Source organism: Papilio machaon, chromosome W (genome assembly GCF_912999745.1).
Source record: "Papilio machaon chromosome W, ilPapMach1.1, whole genome shotgun sequence".
NCBI lineage: Eukaryota > Metazoa > Arthropoda > Insecta > Lepidoptera > Papilionidae > Papilio > Papilio machaon.
This window is the reverse complement of record NC_060015.1, coordinates 788415-808609: the sequence shown is the minus strand read 5'-3', so window position 1 is coordinate 808609 and position 20195 is coordinate 788415. Positions and strand designations below refer to the sequence as shown.

At 33.5% G+C, this 20195-nt stretch overlaps 2 protein-coding genes and 1 long non-coding RNA gene across 3 annotated transcripts; 2 read left to right on the top strand and 1 right to left on the bottom strand.

Moving 5' to 3' along the window:
• Positions 1 to 6630: 6630 nt before the first annotated feature.
• On the top strand, positions 6631 to 7887 carry LOC123723192. Its single transcript, XR_006756668.1, has 3 exons — positions 6631 to 7096; positions 7308 to 7394; positions 7641 to 7887. It is a non-coding gene; the product is annotated as an uncharacterized LOC123723192 (long non-coding RNA).
• A 3-nt stretch (positions 7888 to 7890) lies between these two features.
• Positions 7891 to 9269, bottom strand: LOC106717813 (putative nuclease HARBI1). Its single transcript, XM_014511735.2, has 5 exons — positions 9184 to 9269; positions 8867 to 9051; positions 8651 to 8783; positions 8438 to 8579; positions 7891 to 8347 (listed from the first exon to the last, which is right to left on the bottom strand). The coding sequence occupies exons 2-5, from the start codon at positions 9022 to 9024 to the stop codon at positions 8217 to 8219; spliced, it is 564 nt and encodes a 187-aa protein (XP_014367221.2). The 5' UTR covers positions 9025 to 9051; positions 9184 to 9269; the 3' UTR covers positions 7891 to 8216.
• A 5412-nt stretch (positions 9270 to 14681) lies between these two features.
• On the top strand, positions 14682 to 19444 carry LOC123723327 (Y-box factor homolog). Its single transcript, XM_045685908.1, has 5 exons — positions 14682 to 14885; positions 17435 to 17498; positions 18554 to 18769; positions 18933 to 19082; positions 19171 to 19444. Exons 1-5 carry the CDS (start codon positions 14771 to 14773, stop codon positions 19442 to 19444), a joined length of 819 nt encoding a protein of 272 aa, XP_045541864.1. The 5' UTR covers positions 14682 to 14770.
• Positions 19445 to 20195: the final 751 nt, after the last annotated feature.

The following is a 20195-nucleotide window of genomic DNA, read 5'->3' as shown; positions in this document are numbered from 1 at the left end:
CTTTAACTTTTCACCGATTTCCTAAGATTGGGAATGGAAACCCTGGTTACTTCACCATCAAATTTGCCTCACAATAATGAGCTGCATGGCATGATTGAAGCTTCTGTGGAACATACTGTAATACTAAAGTCTATTGCAAGTTCAAAAAAGCAAGTAAGTAAATATTTGCTGTTTGCTTCTGTTGCTGTTATCTAAAACTTTGCAAGAATAACTTTGTACAAAAAATTTAATTTCAATAATTGCAACTTTGATTTTCCTATAAGGTATCTTTTATAAAACTGACAATTTACTAACCGTAAGACTGTCTAGTCATAAATTTTTTTAGTATAGTTATAGTTGATGATTTAAGTAATTTTTAAGTTACAGAATCGCAGACGCAGCATTTTGAAACCTTTGGGTGTTGGGAAAGTTAAAGAACTTTCACCAAGGGAACAAAAACTTTATTATACTTGCAGAAGAAGCTTGCAAAAAATAGCAGTTTTGAAACAAAAATTAAAGCAAAAGAAGAAAATCAATCCTATAAATAAATTGGTGAATGATAAACATGTGAGAAAGCTATTTGATAGTAACCTCAGCGATAGTTTCGTACTTCTGCTGCAAAGCCAAATTCAAAATTGTCCCCGAAAGCCTAAAGGGAGACGATATAATTTAAAGCAACAAATTCTTGCTTTAAGTTTATACAAAAAATCACCAGCATGCTATAGATTGTTACGGCGATTGTTTTCTTTACCATGTCAAAGTAAATTAAAGAAACTTTTAAATAGAGTTCCCTTAAAACCTGGCATAAACAGGCAAATGTTTGATGGATTAGCTAACATGGTTGAGACAAACACAGATGAAGAAAATATATGTAGTTTAATATTTGATGAGATGAGCATAAAAAAGCATTTAGCATATAATAAAAAGTTGGCTATAGTGGAAGGTTATCAAGACCATGGTAATCAGGGAAGATCAGGCGATATGGCCAGCAAAGCTCTCGTTTTCATGCTTTCAGGCATTAGAAAACGATGGAAGCAACCAATTGCCAATTACTTGTCAGGGAACTATACAACAGCTGATAGACTAACAGTTTTAATCAAAGAGGTATGACCTATTTATTCAATAATGTATATGAATATAATATTGATATTGTAGTGTATGGCTATAATGTGGGTAGTCTAATATAATGTACCGTCTCATTATGTGTGAATAAATCAGTCCAAAACCAACCGTCGTTTCACTCACACATCCCAGACATTACAGATATATCATTAAATTAAATTTAGTACCTTTAATTCCTTTACTTACAATTATTCTTTAATCATGTATTAAACTTCAGATATTATTTTAGGTTCTTGAAGAATGTTTTAAAATAGGCCTGAAAGTTGTAACCGCAGTATGTGACTTATCACGGGTAAATATCAGAGCTCTGGAAATTCTTGGCTCAACAAAGGAGAACCCGTGCATTAAAATCGCTGATCATGAAATCTGTACAATCCTCGATCCACCTCACCTTATAAAATGCTTAAGAAATCTTTTTATGAAACACAACATTAAATGTAAAACAGATGTACAATCAAGTGGCCAACAAGTATATGGTATGTATATTGTTTATCATTTTCATTTTGTATTTCACCCAAGTAAACGAAATTGCGTGTTTTGCTTTCCTGTAACATTTAATTGGTATTCACGATCACTAAAATGTTTAAAAATTAATTATTTTTTATAAAAACAATAGCCACTTTAAAACTTAAAAGCAAAAAATAAATATTTTTACAACAGAATTCGGTGCTGAGTAAACCATAGGCACATAAGGCACCGACTTCTTTTGTAGAAAATATTAATGTATTGCTTTTTAGTTTTGAAGTCGGTATTTTTTTTTTCTAAAAATTATTTACTATGCTTATCATGACTGAGAAATATTATAGATTTAACAATTTAACTTTCAGGTACAGCTAAATGGAGCCATATTGAAACTTTTTATGAATTAGATAAAAATAATCCTAACTTTGTTTATGCTCCTGCTTTGACTGACATCCACATCCGGCCAAATAACAAACAAAAGATGCGTGTGAAATATGCTGCTCAAATATTTAGCCATTCAGTAGCAGCTGGTATATTGGCTAAAGTAGCATCAAGTAAGCAATAACCATGTACATATACATTAACCTAATAGTCTAAAAAACAGACAGACAGAGATAGATTTACTTACTTGCACATGACCAAACAGATAAAACTGTATGTAGGCCTTAACCAAAATATATCACGTTCAACAGATTTTGCTGAACCTTTCTTAATGTGTGTTTAAATTACATGTTGTGTTTTGTGGTGAATAGGTCGTAAATCCTGCATATTTATAATAAAAAATGCTGGTATATATCTTATATATATAAATATATAAATATATATATATATATATATATATATAAATATATAAATATATATATATAAATATATATATATATATATATATATATATATATAAATATATATATATATATATATATAAATATATAAATATATATATATATATATATATATATATAAATATATATATATATATATATATATAAATATATAAATATATATATATAAATATATATATATATATATATATATATATATATAAATATATAAATATATATATATAAATATATATATATATATATATATATATATATATATATATATATATATATATATATATATATATATATATATATATATATATATATATATAAAAATATATAAATATATATATATATATATATATATAAATATATATATATATATATATATATAAATATATAAATATATATATATAAATATATATATATATATATATATATATATAAATATATAAATATATATATATATATATATATATAAATATATAAATATATATATATATATATATTTATATATATAAGATATATACCAGCATTTTTTATTATAAATATGCAGGATTTACGACCTATTCACCACAAAACACAACATGTAATTTAAACACACATTAAGAAAGGTTCAGCAAAATCTGTTGAACGTGATATATTTTGGTTAAGGCCTACATACAGTTTTATCTGTTTGGTCATGTGCAAGTAAGTAAATATATATATATATATATATATATATATATATATATATAGATATATATATATATATATATATATATACTAGCTGTGCCCGCGACTTCGTCCGCGTGAAATACTGTTTTCGTTAAGCATTTCTTTTAAGGATTATTATTTTACTTGACCGACGTGCTATGCGTTGATGTATGGATGTAGACATAGAGATAGGTGTGCCACGACCACACCAAATGTAGGTGTTTGGTCTCTACCTATCCCTCTGGGTTATGGGCGTGAATTTAGTTGTTGTTGTTGAGGTATTTTATTTAAACTTATAAAAAATTACAACAAAACAAATGGAACTTACAAAATATTCATTTACTCTTATGCAAATTTTCATCCCCTATTCCCTTATTATATTGCAACATTAAGGGTAAAACTTTTACAAACTTTAAATGACCTATTTATTAATATCAAATTAGTAGCCTAAAAAAAGTTATAAGCTTCTAACTGTAAAAATGACGATACGTCCATACAAATTTCCACCCCTACTTTTACCCCCTTATACACCCTCTTTCACGATAAAAATTAATCTTTGTCCTTTCTCAGGCTCTAAGCTAAATATCAGTAAGTATAATAGTAAAACATATTAAACAAAACATTCATTAAAACCTCACATATTGCGAAACAAATTTTCATCCCCTATTGTTATTTAGCACCCTTACGGGTAAAATTTTTACAAAAATCGAAATTCTTACTTATTTATATCAAATTAGCAGCATTAGAAAGAAGTTTCAAGCTTCTTACTGTAAAAATGACGATACTTCCATACAAATTACCACCCCCACATTCAACCCCTTACAACCCTTTTTTCGCGTTAAAAAGTAGTCTTTGTTCTTTCTCGAGCTCTAGACTAAATATCAGTAAGGGTAACAGCAAAACATATTAAATAAAACATTCACCTAAACCTCACATATTCCCAAACAAATTTTCATCCCCTATTGTTATTTAGCACCCTTCAGAGTAAAATTTTTACAGAAATTGAATTTCATATTTATTTATATCAAATTAGCAGCCTTAGACAGAAGTTTCATGCTTCTAACTGTAAAAATGACGAAACTTCCATACAAATCACCACCCCTACTTTCAACCCCTTACAACCCTTTTTTCGCGTTTAAAACAGACCATGTTCTTTCTGAGGCCCTAGACTAAATATTGGTAAGTGTAACAGCAAAACATACTAAACAAAACATTCACCGAAGTCTAAAATATTCCCAAACAAAATTTCATCCCCTATAGTTATTTAGCACCCTTGAGGGTAACATTGATACAAAAATTTAATTTCATATTTATTTCTATCAAATTAGCAGCCTTAGAAAGAAATTTCAAGCTTCTAACTGTTAAAATGACAATACTTCCATACAAATTACCACCCCCACTTTCAACCCCTTACAACCCTGTTTTCGCGTTAAAAAGTAGCCTATGTTCTTTCTGAGGCTCTAGAATATCTGTGTACCAAATTTCATTTAAATCGGTTCAGTAAACAATAGTAGGCGACACTTCCATACAAATTTTCACCCCCATTTTCAACCCCTTACATTCCCTTTTTCGCGTTAAAATATAGCCTATGTCCATCCTCAGGCTCTAGACTATCTGTATACCAAATTTCATTTAAATCGGTTCAGTAGTTTTGGCGTGAAAGCGAGACAGACAGACAGACAGACAGAGTTACTTTCGCATTTATAATATTAGTAAGGATTAGCAGCATTAGAAAGAAATTTCAAGCTTCTTACTGTAAAAATTACGATACTTCCATACAAATTACCACCCCCACATTCAACCCCTTACAACCCTTTTTTCGCGTTAAAAAGTAGTCTTTGTTCTTTCTCGGGCCCTAAACTAAATATCAGTAAGGGTAACAGCAAAACATATCAAATAAAACATTCACCTAAGCCTCACATATTCCCAAACAAATTTTCATCCCCTATTGTTATTTAGCACCCTTCAGGGGAAAATTTTTACAGAAATTGAATTTCATATTTATTTATATCAAATTAGCAGCCTTAGACAGAAGTTTCATGCTTCTAACTGTAAAAATGACGATACTTCCATACAAATTACCACCCCCACTTTCAACCCCTTACAACCCTGTTTTCGCGTTAAAAAGTAGCCTATGTTCTTTCTGAGGCTCTAGAATATCTGTGTACCAAATTTCATTTAAATCGGTTCAGTAAACAATAGTAGGCGACACTTCCATACAAACTTTCACCCCCACTTTCAACCCCTTACAACCCCTTTTTCGCGTTAAAATATAGCCTATGTCCATCCTCAGGCTCTAGACTATCTGTGTACCAAATTTCATTTAAATCGGTTCAGTAGTTTTGGCGTGAAAGCGAGACAGACAGACAGACAGACAGACAGACAGACAGAGTTACTTTCGCATTTATAATATTAGTAAGGATATATATATATATATATATATATATATATATATATATAAATATATATATTTATATATTATATTTATATATTTATATATATATATATACATATATACTTAATAGGATAAGAAGTCTATGCCCAATGGGATGTTATGTAAAATGATATTAAGAATTTATACAGAAAAATAAATGATCAGCCTGCAGATTGCTCGAATCCTATTATAATAATAATATAAATGTTAAGTTTATATATCTGAGTGTTTGCTACTCAATTACACCAAGAAAGCTAAACAGACTATAAAAATTTGCTATACAGATAGAGATACTTTTAATCTTGGAAAAATGTTATGTTCCATTCCTTGTTCCATATTAAAGAAAAATCTGCCAAAGACGTTTCTATCTGTGTTCTATATTTGTTATAAATGTGTTTTATGAAATAGAGAAATAAATTTATACAAACTATATTCACACAAGCGAGGCAGCGGTCACTGGTAGTAATAGTATTGGTCTATAATTGCATATAACTAATTAAGTTTTTTAATATTTTTCAGATGAACTTCCTGCTGAGTGTGTTGCTACAGCAAATTTATTAAATAAAATGGATATGCTGTTTGATTCTCTAAATGCAGACTCAAAGGATTTGAGGCGAGGAAAAAAGTTATCGACAAATATGAGCAATAATAGTCAACATTTAAATTATTTTAAAGAAATGAAAATTTTCATTGATAGCCTGTCATTTGTAGGATCGCGAACGAATCCACCGTCACAAGAAGGATGGATACGCACAATTAATGCCATTGAAAAATTATGGCATTATTTAAAAGAAATCAAGACGCTCTAGAGAACTGCTTCGGCTGTATCAGATTTAGTTGTGGATCAAATTATAACCCCACTGTGTCACAATTTGTCGCCTGAATCAAAACTGCTGTGATTACAAACCTCAAGCACAGCGGCCATCGTCGTAATTGTGAAGACGATTCGTTTGTACTTGCAAATAATCTAGAGGCATTTTTGATAGCCGGCGATAACCAAATAGAACAGACGTCAGATGACATAGAATGACAATTTGATCCACAACAAGATCAATTTGAAGATATTATTGGTGAAGCAGTTCATACCATTGATAGTGGTACGTCAGAGGCCCAGCGGGGTTAGGCAGTAAAAAACTAAAAACGAAACGATCGATCGTTTCGTCTAAGCGATAGCGTCTCTCGTTTTTCCGTGTAAGGCTAGGCAGTAACAGACGACAGTCGCTTTCGTGCAGACGAAGGTGAATCGTCAAAAAAAACAAATTATTGTCTATACTTGACGATCAACATTGTGTCATTTGAATTTGACGTATAAAGGTCAAATATTCTCGCGGTAAAAATACAAAAGTTTAGTGAAGTGTTTATGTTTCAATTTACGTTTTGTAAAATGAATTCTTAAAACGCAAGCAATGAGCAAATCGCCATAATGGTGGAATTTATGGAAAGGTACGTCAATAACGTATTTAAAATGGTAAACACCCCGCAGGGAAGAGTGAGGCGCCAGGAACTTTGCCAACTATTAAAGATGTTGCTGGGTAAGGCAGGTAGTGATCCTGACAAGTCTATGGAGCAATGGATCAAGGTTGGTTCTAATGTAATAATGATTGTAAACATAAAACAAGACATTCATTCTGAAGCATGTTTGTTATGCTGGCAGACACATCCTTTTTTATTTTACTTATTCTTTGCAAGTGCCCTTGCTATTGAATCATGTATTTAATAACAATAGTTTTGTAGTTGCCATTTTCCTAGCTACGAATATCACATTTCATCACCCAAACTTTATATTTTAGGACTACCAGTAGAGGAACAGTCAAATGAGGAGCCTCCAGTTGAGGAACCATCTATCCAAATACAAATTTTGGAGCAGATCACTGACAGTAATTTATTACAATCCTGTTATTTCATTTAGAAAACAGATATGCAAATCTATTCTTCAGTTGGTAACTGTATTAATAGAAAAATATTTAATTAGTACCTACCTCAATTTATTTGCCCATGTTTCTGTTTAATCATTTGGGTAAAATAAATTAACTAAAATCAATTGATACAATTTAATGTTTAGTTTTATCTTATTATATACAGTTTAAACATTAATATTTACTAACTTTATCATGATATTTCAGATGATGAACAAAATGATATATATGTTGCCTCCTCTTCAAGAGTATAGCTGCCCCATCATCAGTTCAAAGGAGAGGGAAATGGCATCCAGGACCCTCACTCACTGGCTTATTAATGTAATGCTTATGCTTTGAGATGCAGTCTCAAATGCAAAAACATGTAACATTTACATTGGTTTTGGTTGTAACTTGTGTAATTAATGTTTAAGTGAATATTGAAATAAAAAATAATTGTATATAAATAAAGTTTATTTTTAATTTGTAAAACATTCATCTTCATCATATTTCTTCTTAAAAATACACTTTTAGACATTATTGTGTGGGCTTCTTCAACCAAACTAAAAACTGCCAATAATTAGTCTATTCCTAACAGCCCGCCCCACAATCACATCCGGCCCGTTTTCAACAACAGTTGGTTGTGTAAGAGCAGTGGACAAAAGTACTTCTGCATCATCTGTAGGAGTTCCTCTTGAATCTATGAGCATGTTATGCAGTACCACACATGCAATAACAATTTCTGCTGCATAATCAGGGTGATAATAAAGGATACGCTGACCTAACAAATATCAAAATCTATATTTAACCAAATGCCCTTTCTATGCAGTTTCGGGCCTTGACATGCACTCTAGTGTAGTTCTCTCCTCTAGATCCTGGTTCTGCATTCAGAATAGGTGTCATAAGGTAGATCCTTTGAGGGTAACCACTGTCACCTAAAATGTTATAAGTAATATTAAAGTTACAAATAATATTTAACATAGAACATCACCTGTTAAATATTTTTCTACTAAAAATGCAATTACCCAACAACCAAACTGACTTGCCAGATAGTTGCAGAGCCTCCATATGGCTTTGCAGTCTTCTACTTGCCCAGATATGACTGTTGTGACTTGCACCACCAAACTTGGCATTAACATTAGTGATTCTGAGATCACTGTCACATACCTAAAATATTTAATTGAGATTAATCTTTAATTATCTTATAATTATTATAACAAACATAAAAAGGTTCATACCATTTGGACATTAAGAGAATGAAAGCCTTTTCTGTTATAAAAACAAGGTACATCTGCAGCTGGACGAACTATGGCCACATGGGTGCAATCAATGGCACCAATTACACCAGGAAAATTAAACTTAGTATAAAATCTGTAAAATAATATTTGTAAGTAGTTGTATGTGCTCAAGGTAATAAAAATAAAATGACGGAAGTTATATATAGTAACCCCTACCCTTGCTTAATTTTAGTTCTTTGTGTGCTTGTTTGTGGGAATTGTATCCATTTATTTGAAATCTCATTCAGAGCTTTTGTCACCTCTCTGATACACCGACTTACACTTTTTTGATTCATATGTACCTCATTAGCAACACCTTTCTGATATGAACCCATGGCATAAAAGCTCAATGCTGTCAGCACCTAAAATATAATAATTGTGTCAGTATAAGACTCAAAGTGACTAAAGTTAACATTAATCATATTAAATACCTAATCACCTTTTAACACACATATATTAAAAAAACAAACATATATCATAAAAAATCAATTTACCTTAAGTTCCAGTGAAGTTGTTTTAGAACCTTTTAAACTGGTATTGTGCCTGAGCTCGTCACACAACGAGTGGAACTCTTCCTTATTCAGCCTTTAATGAGCTCTAAACTGCCACTCCGGAATTTTCTGGAGTAACCGTTCGCGATTCTTTAATCTTTGTAGAAGCATACACTGCCGAGACATCTTTTTAGCTTCGGCATCTGCAGCTTCTAACAACATCAAGTCAAGGCGTTCCACATACGAGACATAGGTATCTATAATATGCCAAATCATAAATTGTTTACTTTATTCAACTAACAAATCATTTATAACATAATACCAAATTGATTTCTCACCTTAGAAGTTTTATTTAATATTTAATAATAGTTTAAGATATTTAACTAAAGTTGATTCGGTTGACTTCGCGGCAAAACGAGACACCTTTGTCGATCGTCTCAAAAACGAACGATCGTGTCGCTTTTAAAACGATTGGAAATGTCATTTCGTGTTACTGCCTAAGAATTTCAAAGGAATTGGTCGAAAAACGATAGACGATAGACCACGCTTCGTCTTTCGTGCATGTTACTGCCTACGGTTTTAACGCGTGACGTCAGACGTCAGTCTCTCAACCAATCACAATCGAACGACAGTCGCTTTCGTTTCGTTTTTGTTTTTTACTGCCTAACCCCGCAGGCTTGTGCATATGTGTGTGGATTTATGGTCAAAAAACGAAATATAAATTGTAATAATTGTAAGGAATTATTTTTATCATCAGACCATAAATCCATACACATTTTTACACAATTTAAAGATTATGCTGAAAGCTTAAATTACGCCAGTAAACATTTATTCAATGTGTGGAGATAAGTGCTTCAATAATTAATAATGAACTTGAATCAAATGGATACAAAAATTATATAGTTAAAAATTTAAAATCCATCCTTACATGCATGGTGGATTTCAGCTTTTTACTTAATTGTGACAGACATTATAATGAAAATTGTGATTTCATAATAAAATCAATAATTTTTATATCTTTAAAGCGATTCTTAATTAAAAAAAATCGGGAACTAAATTTAATTAAATAAATGATGTTAAATTACTCTGTTTCATTTCATTATTCCTTTAACTAATTTAAGTTAATAACTTTTACTAACACAATATATTGGAAATAATGATTATTTCATTTTAAAATTATTCTTTCTTTAAAAAAATCTTACATTTACCAAATTATCAAAATAATCATTATTTCCAATATAAATTTTTAACTATAAATAAATTAAAATACTAAACGTATATGCAAAATTCCCGCATTTTATTTTTTCATATGGGCGACCATTATGGCGCTAGTAGTATAAGCGTATAGACCAAAGATATAAACCTCCGTGAAGTTGGCCCCCTCACTTTAATTTTTTTAACTTTTTTTTACGCAAATCGTTTGAGAATCGTTTGAGAGGGTTTGAGAGAAAAGAAATATCGTTTGAGAGTTCCTACTTTCTCCGTAAAAACAATTTCAAATTCTAGTGTTAAGTTGGCCCCCTCACTTTACTTTTTTATATTTTTTTCAATGCGAATCGTTAGAGAGTCGTTTGAGAGACATTAAGAGAAAAGAAATATCGTTTGAGAGTTTTTACTTTTTCCGTAATAAATATTTTAATTCTGGGCATCGAAAGTTAGAAATCGATTTTCTTTTTTTCCGAATTAAATATGGCAATCATGCACTTGGACGTTTCAAATTTATTGTGTAGGTAGAGAATGGTAACAGAGTGATTGAGAGAAAAGAGAAATCGTTTGAGAGTTAATACTTTTTCTGAAATATATATTTCAATGTCGGAATCGAAAGTAACAAATCGATTTTCCTTTTTTCCGAATTAAATATAGCAATCATGCACTTGGACGTTTCAAATTTATTGTGTAGGTAGAGAATGGTAACAGAGTGATTGAGAGAAAAGAGAAATCGTTTGAGAGTTAATACTTTTTCTGAAATATATATTTCAATGTCGGATTCGAAAGTAACAAATCGATTTTCCTTTTTTCCGAATTAAATATGGCAATCATGCACTTGGACGTTTCAAATTTATGGTATAGGTAGAGAATGGTAACAGAGTGATTGAGAGAAAAGAGAAATCGTTTGAGAGTTAATACTTTTTCTGAAATATATATTTCAATGTCGGAATCGAAAGTAACAAATCGATTTTCCTTTTTTCCGAATTAAATATAGCAATCATGCACTTAGACGATTCAAATTTATGGTGTAGGTAGAGAATGGTAATAGAGTGATTGAGAGAAAACAGAAATCGTTTGAGAGTTAATACTTTTTCTGAAATATATATTTCAATTTTTGAGATTTGTAAGTTTTTGAAAATCGATTTGTTACTTACGATTCCGAAATTGAAATATTTATTTCAGGAAAAGTATCTACTCTCAAACGATTTCTCTTTTCTCTCAATCACTCTCTTACCATTCTCTACCTACACAATAAATTTGAATCGTCTAAGTGCATGATTGCCATAATTATTTCGGAAAAAAAGGAAAATCGATTTGTAACTTTCGATTCCGACATTGATATATTTATTTCAGGAAAAGTATTAACTCTCAAACGATTTTTCCTTTCTCTCAATCACTCTATTACCATTCCCTACCTACACCATAAATTTGAATCGTCCAAGTGCATGATTGCTATATTTAATTCGGAAAAAAGGAAAATCGATTTGTTACTTTCGATTCCGACATTGAAATATATATTTCAGAAAAAGTATTAACTCTCAAACGATTTCTCTTTTCTCTCAATCACTCTGTTACCATTCTCTACCTACACAATAAATTTGAAACGTCCAAGTGCATGATTGCTATATTTAATTCGGAAAAAAGGAAAATCGATTTGTTACTTTCGATTCCGACATTGAAATATATATTTCAGAAAAAGTATTAACTCTCAAACGATTTCTCTTTTCTCTCAATCACTCTGTTACCATTCTCTACCTACACAATAAATTTGAAACGTCCAAGTGCATGATTGCCATATTTAATTCGGAAAAAAAGAAAATCGATTTCTAACTTTCGATGCCCAGAATTAAAATATTTATTACGGAAAAAGTAAAAACTCTCAAACGATATTTCTTTTCTCTTAATGTCTCTCAAACGACTCTCTAACGATTCGCATTGAAAAAAATATAAAAAAGTAAAGTGAGGGGGCCAACTTAACACTAGAATTTGAAATTGTTTTTACGGAGAAAGTAGGAACTCTCAAACGATATTTCTTTTCTCTCAAACCCTCTCAAACGATTCTCAAACGATTTGCGTAAAAAAAAGTTAAAAAAATTAAAGTGAGGGGGCCAACTTCACGGAGGTAAGATATAATACTATAGTATGTAACATGTCATTCTTCTCTCTATAGAGAGTATTCAGAGTATTATATTCTTTGGTACTGTCTTTGTCACATTGACATAAAAAAGTCGAAAATTTATTTTTGCTGGCAACCTTTTCCAACTGCGGAGGTAAAAAATGTTGTAGATTGTGATTATAAAATATTTTTGCAAAAACTCAGTTCAGTATTATAATTCTATTTTAAAAGCAAGTTTTTGTTTTACAGAGAGAAAATATTTTTCGTTTTTGGAAATTGTCTCTGATACATAATACCTATTTTTCTTTTTTGCAACTCTAGGTTAAAACGTATTTCTATAAATTTTAATAAGAAGTTTAATTTTCTAACTAAAATTAATTTATCTTTAAAAAAAAGAAAACAAATAATTAAATGTTTTGCCTGATGTTCAATGATGTCACTTATTTTGGTCGGAAGTCATGTTACCAACACAACGCAACTAGTGCAATATAAATTGATTGTCAAACTAGCTGTCTGAATCTCAGATGAAGAATTATATAGATATGGCATGCGCGTTCACCCGTAAGGGACAGATAGAGAGTACTATAGACTATACCTATATATAAGTGAGAGGATTGGGGTTACCAGTTATTTGTTTTGTCCCGAAAATGAATAATTACGATATAATTTAATATATACCAATTTATATATTCCCAATTATATTGTAATTAATAAATGTAATAAATATAAAAAACAATGCGTAATTTTTGTTTATGTGACTAAGATTAGGTAAACAGATTTTTTAGTAATACTTAGTCAGGTCATAAATTCTGTCACATGTTTAATATAAAATAATTGAAACAAGTTTATTCATTATGTGACCATTTATATACCAAAATGAACTTAACAAAACATAGATTCTTATGACACTAAAGTTTATTCAAAATGACCTCCGTGATTTTGAATACAGGCCTTCAATCTCCGCGGCCAGTTGTCTATCGCAGCACGAACGAGGTCCATGTCAATATCGGTGGCTGCCTTAATCTAGGATGTCTTGAGTGACTCCAAAAAAAAGAATTTCCCGATATTTTTTTCCCGCGTACCGCTTCAACAAAGCGCGGCATCTCTTCAGTCTTAGGTCCATTAGACCAGCATTCAAACGATGTCCTGTTTTTCTTCGATATGCACGAAGCCCTCAGTCTTCTTAAAAAGCTACAAAAAACATACCAATATTAAAGTCATATAATTTTAAATTATTCTGTATATCATTACAGTGAACACTATATGTAAAACTACTTAATATTTAACTATTTTGATTGTACTTTCTAAGAAATTAAGTAACCGATTTCGATAAAATTTACATGGGACAAATTAAAAAGTATACTCTTTAAAATCAACGGGATAAGAAAGTATCAATAAAAAACACAGCATATACCAGAATTAAAAACTACTCATTTTGAAATCTGTTGAAAATAGTATAAAAAATGTGAATTGTTTCATTTATATACATTACAAATACTATACTTTATTTCCCCTAAATTCAGGGTAATTTTTACAACAAGATGGTGGTATTATTTTTACGGGTAAAAACCAACCAATTTGAAAAGAAGTTTAATATGGCCGCTTGTTTCCCAGATCCACAGTATATTATTTGACACAAATGACATCTGCGTTTGGGCGCATAATGTTCGAAAAATACAATTTTATTTTAGCTGATTTTACACGTATTTTAACATATTAGTTATTACAAAGACTGTAAAGAACAACTATTTTGTATTTTCTTCCTTATTTTGTATGAATACATTTGAATAGGTGCGTAGTTACAGTACTTACGAGTGAAAGGTTATGTTTTCCTCTTTTCGCTCACTACGGCTTTTACATCCAACAATACAGCAGTATACCATGTTTTATAAACTTTACCTAACTAAAACTGAAATATCAAAATATTTTTACACAATTACAGCGACTAAGTACTCACAATTTTCGAAAAATAACACGAATGTCAAACTTTGTTAGGGACAACCTAGGTTGTTTGTAGGGGACAACCTTTGTTCCAAACAAACCCCAAAGCCTGGTACGCAGAAAGGGACAGAAGATAGTTATCCCTGTCTTTGTCACGTCACAGGAATTGTGTATAACTGTATCTCTCTCACTCACGGTATTATTATTACCGTGTCATAGACTTGGTCTGAATCCATTTGCAACGATCGAAGAGCAGTGAACATCGAGGAGAGGTCGTGGTGGAATTTACCATCTAGCCACCATCGCCGTTTCGCCAATTACACCATGGCTGATACCGAAAAGGCGCCGCAGCAGCAACCCCAACAACAACAGCAGCAGCAACAGGACCAGCAAACTCAACCGCAACCGGCTAAAGCCGCTAAACAAAAGCAGGTCATTGGTAAGTGCTACCGCCATCTTATCGTGGCCCGTCAATCGCTTACTAAAAGCACATGGCCACTGAAAAGAGAGGCATTATTTTAGAAAATACTTTTTCTATTTTTAGTGGTTACTGCGAAATAATCGGGAAAAAAACTATGTGTTAATATATTAATTGAAGAGTATTAAGTTTTGCAACGCGATGCATTATTGATTGTAACACCGGTTGGTTGATGCTTCCCCGCTTAGCGCGGGCGGCGGGCGGCCGGCTTCATTCGACACATCCAATCACTATGTAGCTTAACAATTAAAGACGAAAACATATTTTAAATTGCAATGCGACGACACAATTATTGCAAGTGCTAATTGAATTAAATAATTCACTATGATCCATGTATAAACAGTCAACGCGATGTTTTGCCATACGCGGGAAGTATTTGGGTCGTATTGTAATTTAAAGTTGTTTTAGACTTTGCTTTGCTATTTTGTATTGGACCGAGAGCTAGCAACGTTCTCGAAAAAAAAAATAAGTTCATCTGGTTTTTCGTTCAATTCGATAGCTCTGAGCTGGAAACGGTTGTGTTGGTTTATTTTTATCGTATAAAAATATACAAGTTGTAACATAGCATCATAGCATAAAATTTCTATATGAATTTATCGATCTATGTATTTCGCAAATTCGTTTGTAATAAGAGCCGACCGGATCTAAACCATTGAACAACATTCGTGGTGTAGAAAAGTGCGGCAAATAATTTGTTGTAGGGTGCGAGAGAGAGACGGCGACAGTAGGGGAACTGATACTCGTATTTATACTAATTTTTTGGTTTCTATAACGCTGTTTGTTTACTTCTTCTTTATTTTTTTATTGTTTATTGAGTATTCAATAAGAGAATTAATATTTTGATTTAGTCCTATAATAATTTTGTTGTGTATGCGCTTGCCCTGCGTGTGTTTCCGAACTGGCGGCTGCGCCCGCCGCTAATGTGACAGCGACTTGAATAAACAGTCTGCGCTAAGCAAGCAATCGTTTCATTACTCCCAATACGTAACAAATTTAATGCATCTTTATATTCTTATCAGGCATATTACCGCATTAGGACTATCAATTGATCTTTTAAGGTATTTCAGAAGACATATATTACAATGTAAATTATTATTTCATGATAGTATTTCATTATCAAAAGACTTGAAGGTAATATTAATGTTTTTCTATCTAGATAGTTTATATTTAATAATCGCTTGGTTTAGTTCAACTCTCAAGTTTCCCCCCAAAAAACATTAGTTGCCGCGCTTTTCCATTTCGCGAACTTTTTCTAGCATTAATTTGGACTACATTTTTAACTTCAAATTAGTGTGGAACACTTAATGACCATAGATCTAAAATTATGACCTCCAGTCATACGTAAAATCTATAGTCAAATGTTTCTTGAAAACGCTGCTAGCACTTGTGCAGTGGGCTTTCGAAAAAAACATTCATTTTTAACTTCGCAGTAATCACAGAACGTTTGCTTAACCCGCCATTTTTTTCGGAACTACCATCGTAACATATTAGGAGATTATCTAATTCTAACTATTTTTCACATCCTCGCGTCTGTGTTCATCAGTTTTCAGTTTTAATAACGTTTTCATGACAGATAAACACTCTTGGTTTTTTTGGTTGGTTTTTATTCGTAACTGACTTTTTTTTTTAATTTCATTCTTATTAACAAAGCCGCAAGCTGGATTGTTATCCATAAATTACCTTGTAAGTAATTTGTACATATTGGTTATATATGAATGTTTTTATTTTCTTCCGTGTACATTTAACACGCAATAATATAATACTAGTCTTAGATTTCACTATTCCGAAGCCTAGCGGTTCGAGTTCCTTCCAAATAAACATATTATACGTCCAAAGAGAAAGAAAGAGAACATTATTGCCTCTAATTCTCCGAAGAAACTGTTTTCATGGTGCGGTAAACAATTAGGTACAATGACCCGACTCTATTTCACTTTAGATTCGATAAGCGACGTAATCGCGAGATTGCGAACGATTTGCTTAACAACGTGGCTCGAATGTCCTTTGTTGTCGACTTTGGTTTTATTGATTTTTAAACGAATATCAGAATTGTCTCAAAACATATATTAAAAAATAAAAATGTTATTTTATTTGTCTGTCGTTATAGTTACGACTTAAGTTACCTTTATTTTTCGTTGTAGTTGTTTTTTTTTGATAGCTTTTTTAACATTACAGCATTTAATCAGCCAGTAATAAATCGGATGCTTTTTTTACGCAGTTATTTAATTAGAATTATAACCTACGATACTGGAGTATATAGAACTTTAACCGCTTGACAACGCAGTACGTATATTACATACCATCATCATTTTGACATCTGCTACACGTGTCTTGAGCTTTTTTATTTGTTTCATGTATCAATAGGACATTTCTTTATATACCGTGGGTAGTAAAACTGTCGATATTATTATCTGTGGTGATAACAAATTTTATATAAATGTTTCGGCGACACCACGTTTGCTACCGCATTTGTTTGGACGTTTTCATTAATGTTGTTGTTTTTTTCTTGGCAGCTGAAAAGGTTTCGGGCACCGTCAAATGGTTTAATGTCAAGAGCGGATATGGTTTCATCAATAGGTAAATTATTTATTATTACCGTAATATTTTTTTCAGTAAAATTGAGAAAGTTTTTCGCTAAGAGTAACTTCACCGACTATTTAAAATAGTTGTACATATTTAGTAAGGCAAAATTAAAATAAATAGGGAACTTTTTACGTCACAATTGTATATAAATACTCGTTACGGTTCTGGAATATAATAAGAAAAATAATCTCTGCGGCTCGTAACCCCGTTCTACTCGCTCCGCAGTACACAATCTTAGGAGTCACAAAAAGTATTGAATCTTACAAATACTCGAAATTATAACGAAACATGCACGAAAACCATAGCTATTTTCTAGCATTGTCTTTTTATTACTTTTTTTTTATTATTCTTAGGTTTAAAAAAATATGAAAATCTAAAAATCAGTCCTTATGCGACGCGCTCCAAATTCTTCGTGCTAATAAATTTGCCGCTTCGCACTGGCTGTAACCAAGATCGCGCGACGTTGCCGCTCTTATCTCGTTTTTGACTTATGTTTTATTTTGAGAGTTGCAGGTTTTATTGATAGTTTAAAGGTCTCTTTTTATCTACCTGTCAAATACTTACTACAAACTAGTCATAACAAAATAGAATAGGTATTTTAAGTTTCAATTTGGAGCTGTAATATTGCAAATGGGAATGCGTGGCGAGCCTCCATTCCGCCCTTGATACATGACGTCACACTGCTCCACCCTCACCCTACGTGTTCGTAATTACGGGCGGTGGCGGCGGCGCGGCCGTCCCTTTGCATGCCGAACTATTCTGCACACGATGGGTGTAGTTTGTGTTACCATATATCTTTCCTTATCCGAGATATATATATATATATATATAACAATATGCTATCTAATACCTATATTAGCGTTTGAAATTTTTATTACTGTTAAATTGATTGCACATTGTTTTTGATTCTTTTTGCGAATACTTGGTTACTTTAGTATATAAAGGGATGGCATAGTAAAATATTGCTTTTATTAGATGTAGACAAAGTATAATAATGTGGACAATTTTATAAAACGTGTTGGTGTTATAATATGAATGGAATGATGCAGAAATGACACGAAGGAGGATGTGTTTGTGCATCAAACGGCGATCGCCCGGAACAACCCGCGCAAGGCTGTGCGCTCGGTGGGCGACGGTGAGGCGGTGGAGTTTGCCGTGGTCGCCGGGGAGAAAGGCTTCGAGGCCGCAGGAGTGACCGGCCCCGGTGGCGAGCCGGTCAAGGGCTCGCCCTATGCAGCTGACAAACGACGCGGCTTTCCCCGCCAGTCAGTATATGATTTTGTATAATTATTTAAATGATTTTACTTTTACTGTTTTTATCTTTCAATTTTGATTTAAATTAGAATAATAAATTTCATTCTTGCCAAAATGTAACATGGTAGCCTTAATTTTTCAACTCGTTAGCTGTAGCTATACATATTTTAACAGATATTACCCTCGTCAAAGCGGCGGGCGCGGTGGTGAGGGCGCTCCACGCAGGGGAGGCATGGGACGCCGCGGGCCCCCGGGCGGCCAGGGCGGCCCGGGCGGCGCGCAGGGGGATGAGGGGCAGGACGGAGGGGCACCACCGCAGAGGAGGTGAGTAACGCAACGCGTGCGTCGTTAGACTGCTAACGGTACCGTTTTTTGATGGGCCAAAGTATTAAAGTAGCAATGTTGCGCGCAGCTACTTCCGGCGTAACTTCCGCGGCGGACGTCGCGGCGCCGGCGCGCCCGGACCCATGAACCGCGGCGGCTACCGTCGCGTGCGTCCGCGCAGCTTCCAGTCGGGCGCACCGCGAATGGACGCGAACGCCGGGGCAGCGGCGGCGTCGGCGGGAGCCGCAGCCCCGGCGGCCGCGCCCGTAGCTGCTCCGGGGGCCGCCGACCAGGCCAAGCCGAAGCCGAAGCCGCAGCAGGCGACGCTCGCCGCCGCCACCACCAACGAGAGTCAGGCCTGAGGGGCGGCGCGGCGCGCGGCGCGGCGCGCGGCGCGGCGCGCGGCACGCCCGCGTAGCGCCGGCCCACCGGCTCGCGTGCCACGCCCTTCGAAGTATTGTCCGTGTACCACTCTGTGTTTCGTTCGGTCGGTATCATCTCCGGTTCTTATCTTCTAGCAAATCGTCTTGGGGGTGAACGACTGCATAATATCATGGATCAAAGATGTGATATTTTTATTATTGAAAATGGTTATATATTGTATTGTTTTGAAGTTGTAGCCGAACTGTTTTCTGTTTGTATACCACCGGTGCGGAGGCGGCGAGGACGCCCTGGCGCGGCCTACTCCTGCGGCCCACACCCGCGCGTCCTCACCGCCGCCCCGTCGCATACCACCGCACCGCACCCCGCCCCGCCCCGCCCCGCATTGCATCACTAGGGCCCATCGACAATACGTAATAACTGTTGGAGATTCCTTGATGTATCTGTCAAGATGTAATTTAAATAAGCGCTACTGAATTAACACAAGTTACGTGCAGATACACAAGTGTAAGGTCGCCCTGTCTGATGAAATATTTATGAATTATTTAATGTTACTATTATTTTCACGGCCCAAATTTTGGTGTCATTATTTTCAGTTGTTGTGTAATTTATTTTGTAGATATATAATATTTATAACTATATTTAAATAAACAAATAATAAAGGTATAAAGCAAATATTTTGTTAAAAGATGTTGTTTATTTATTTATAAGTTGTGAGGCAGAGTGCAGGCG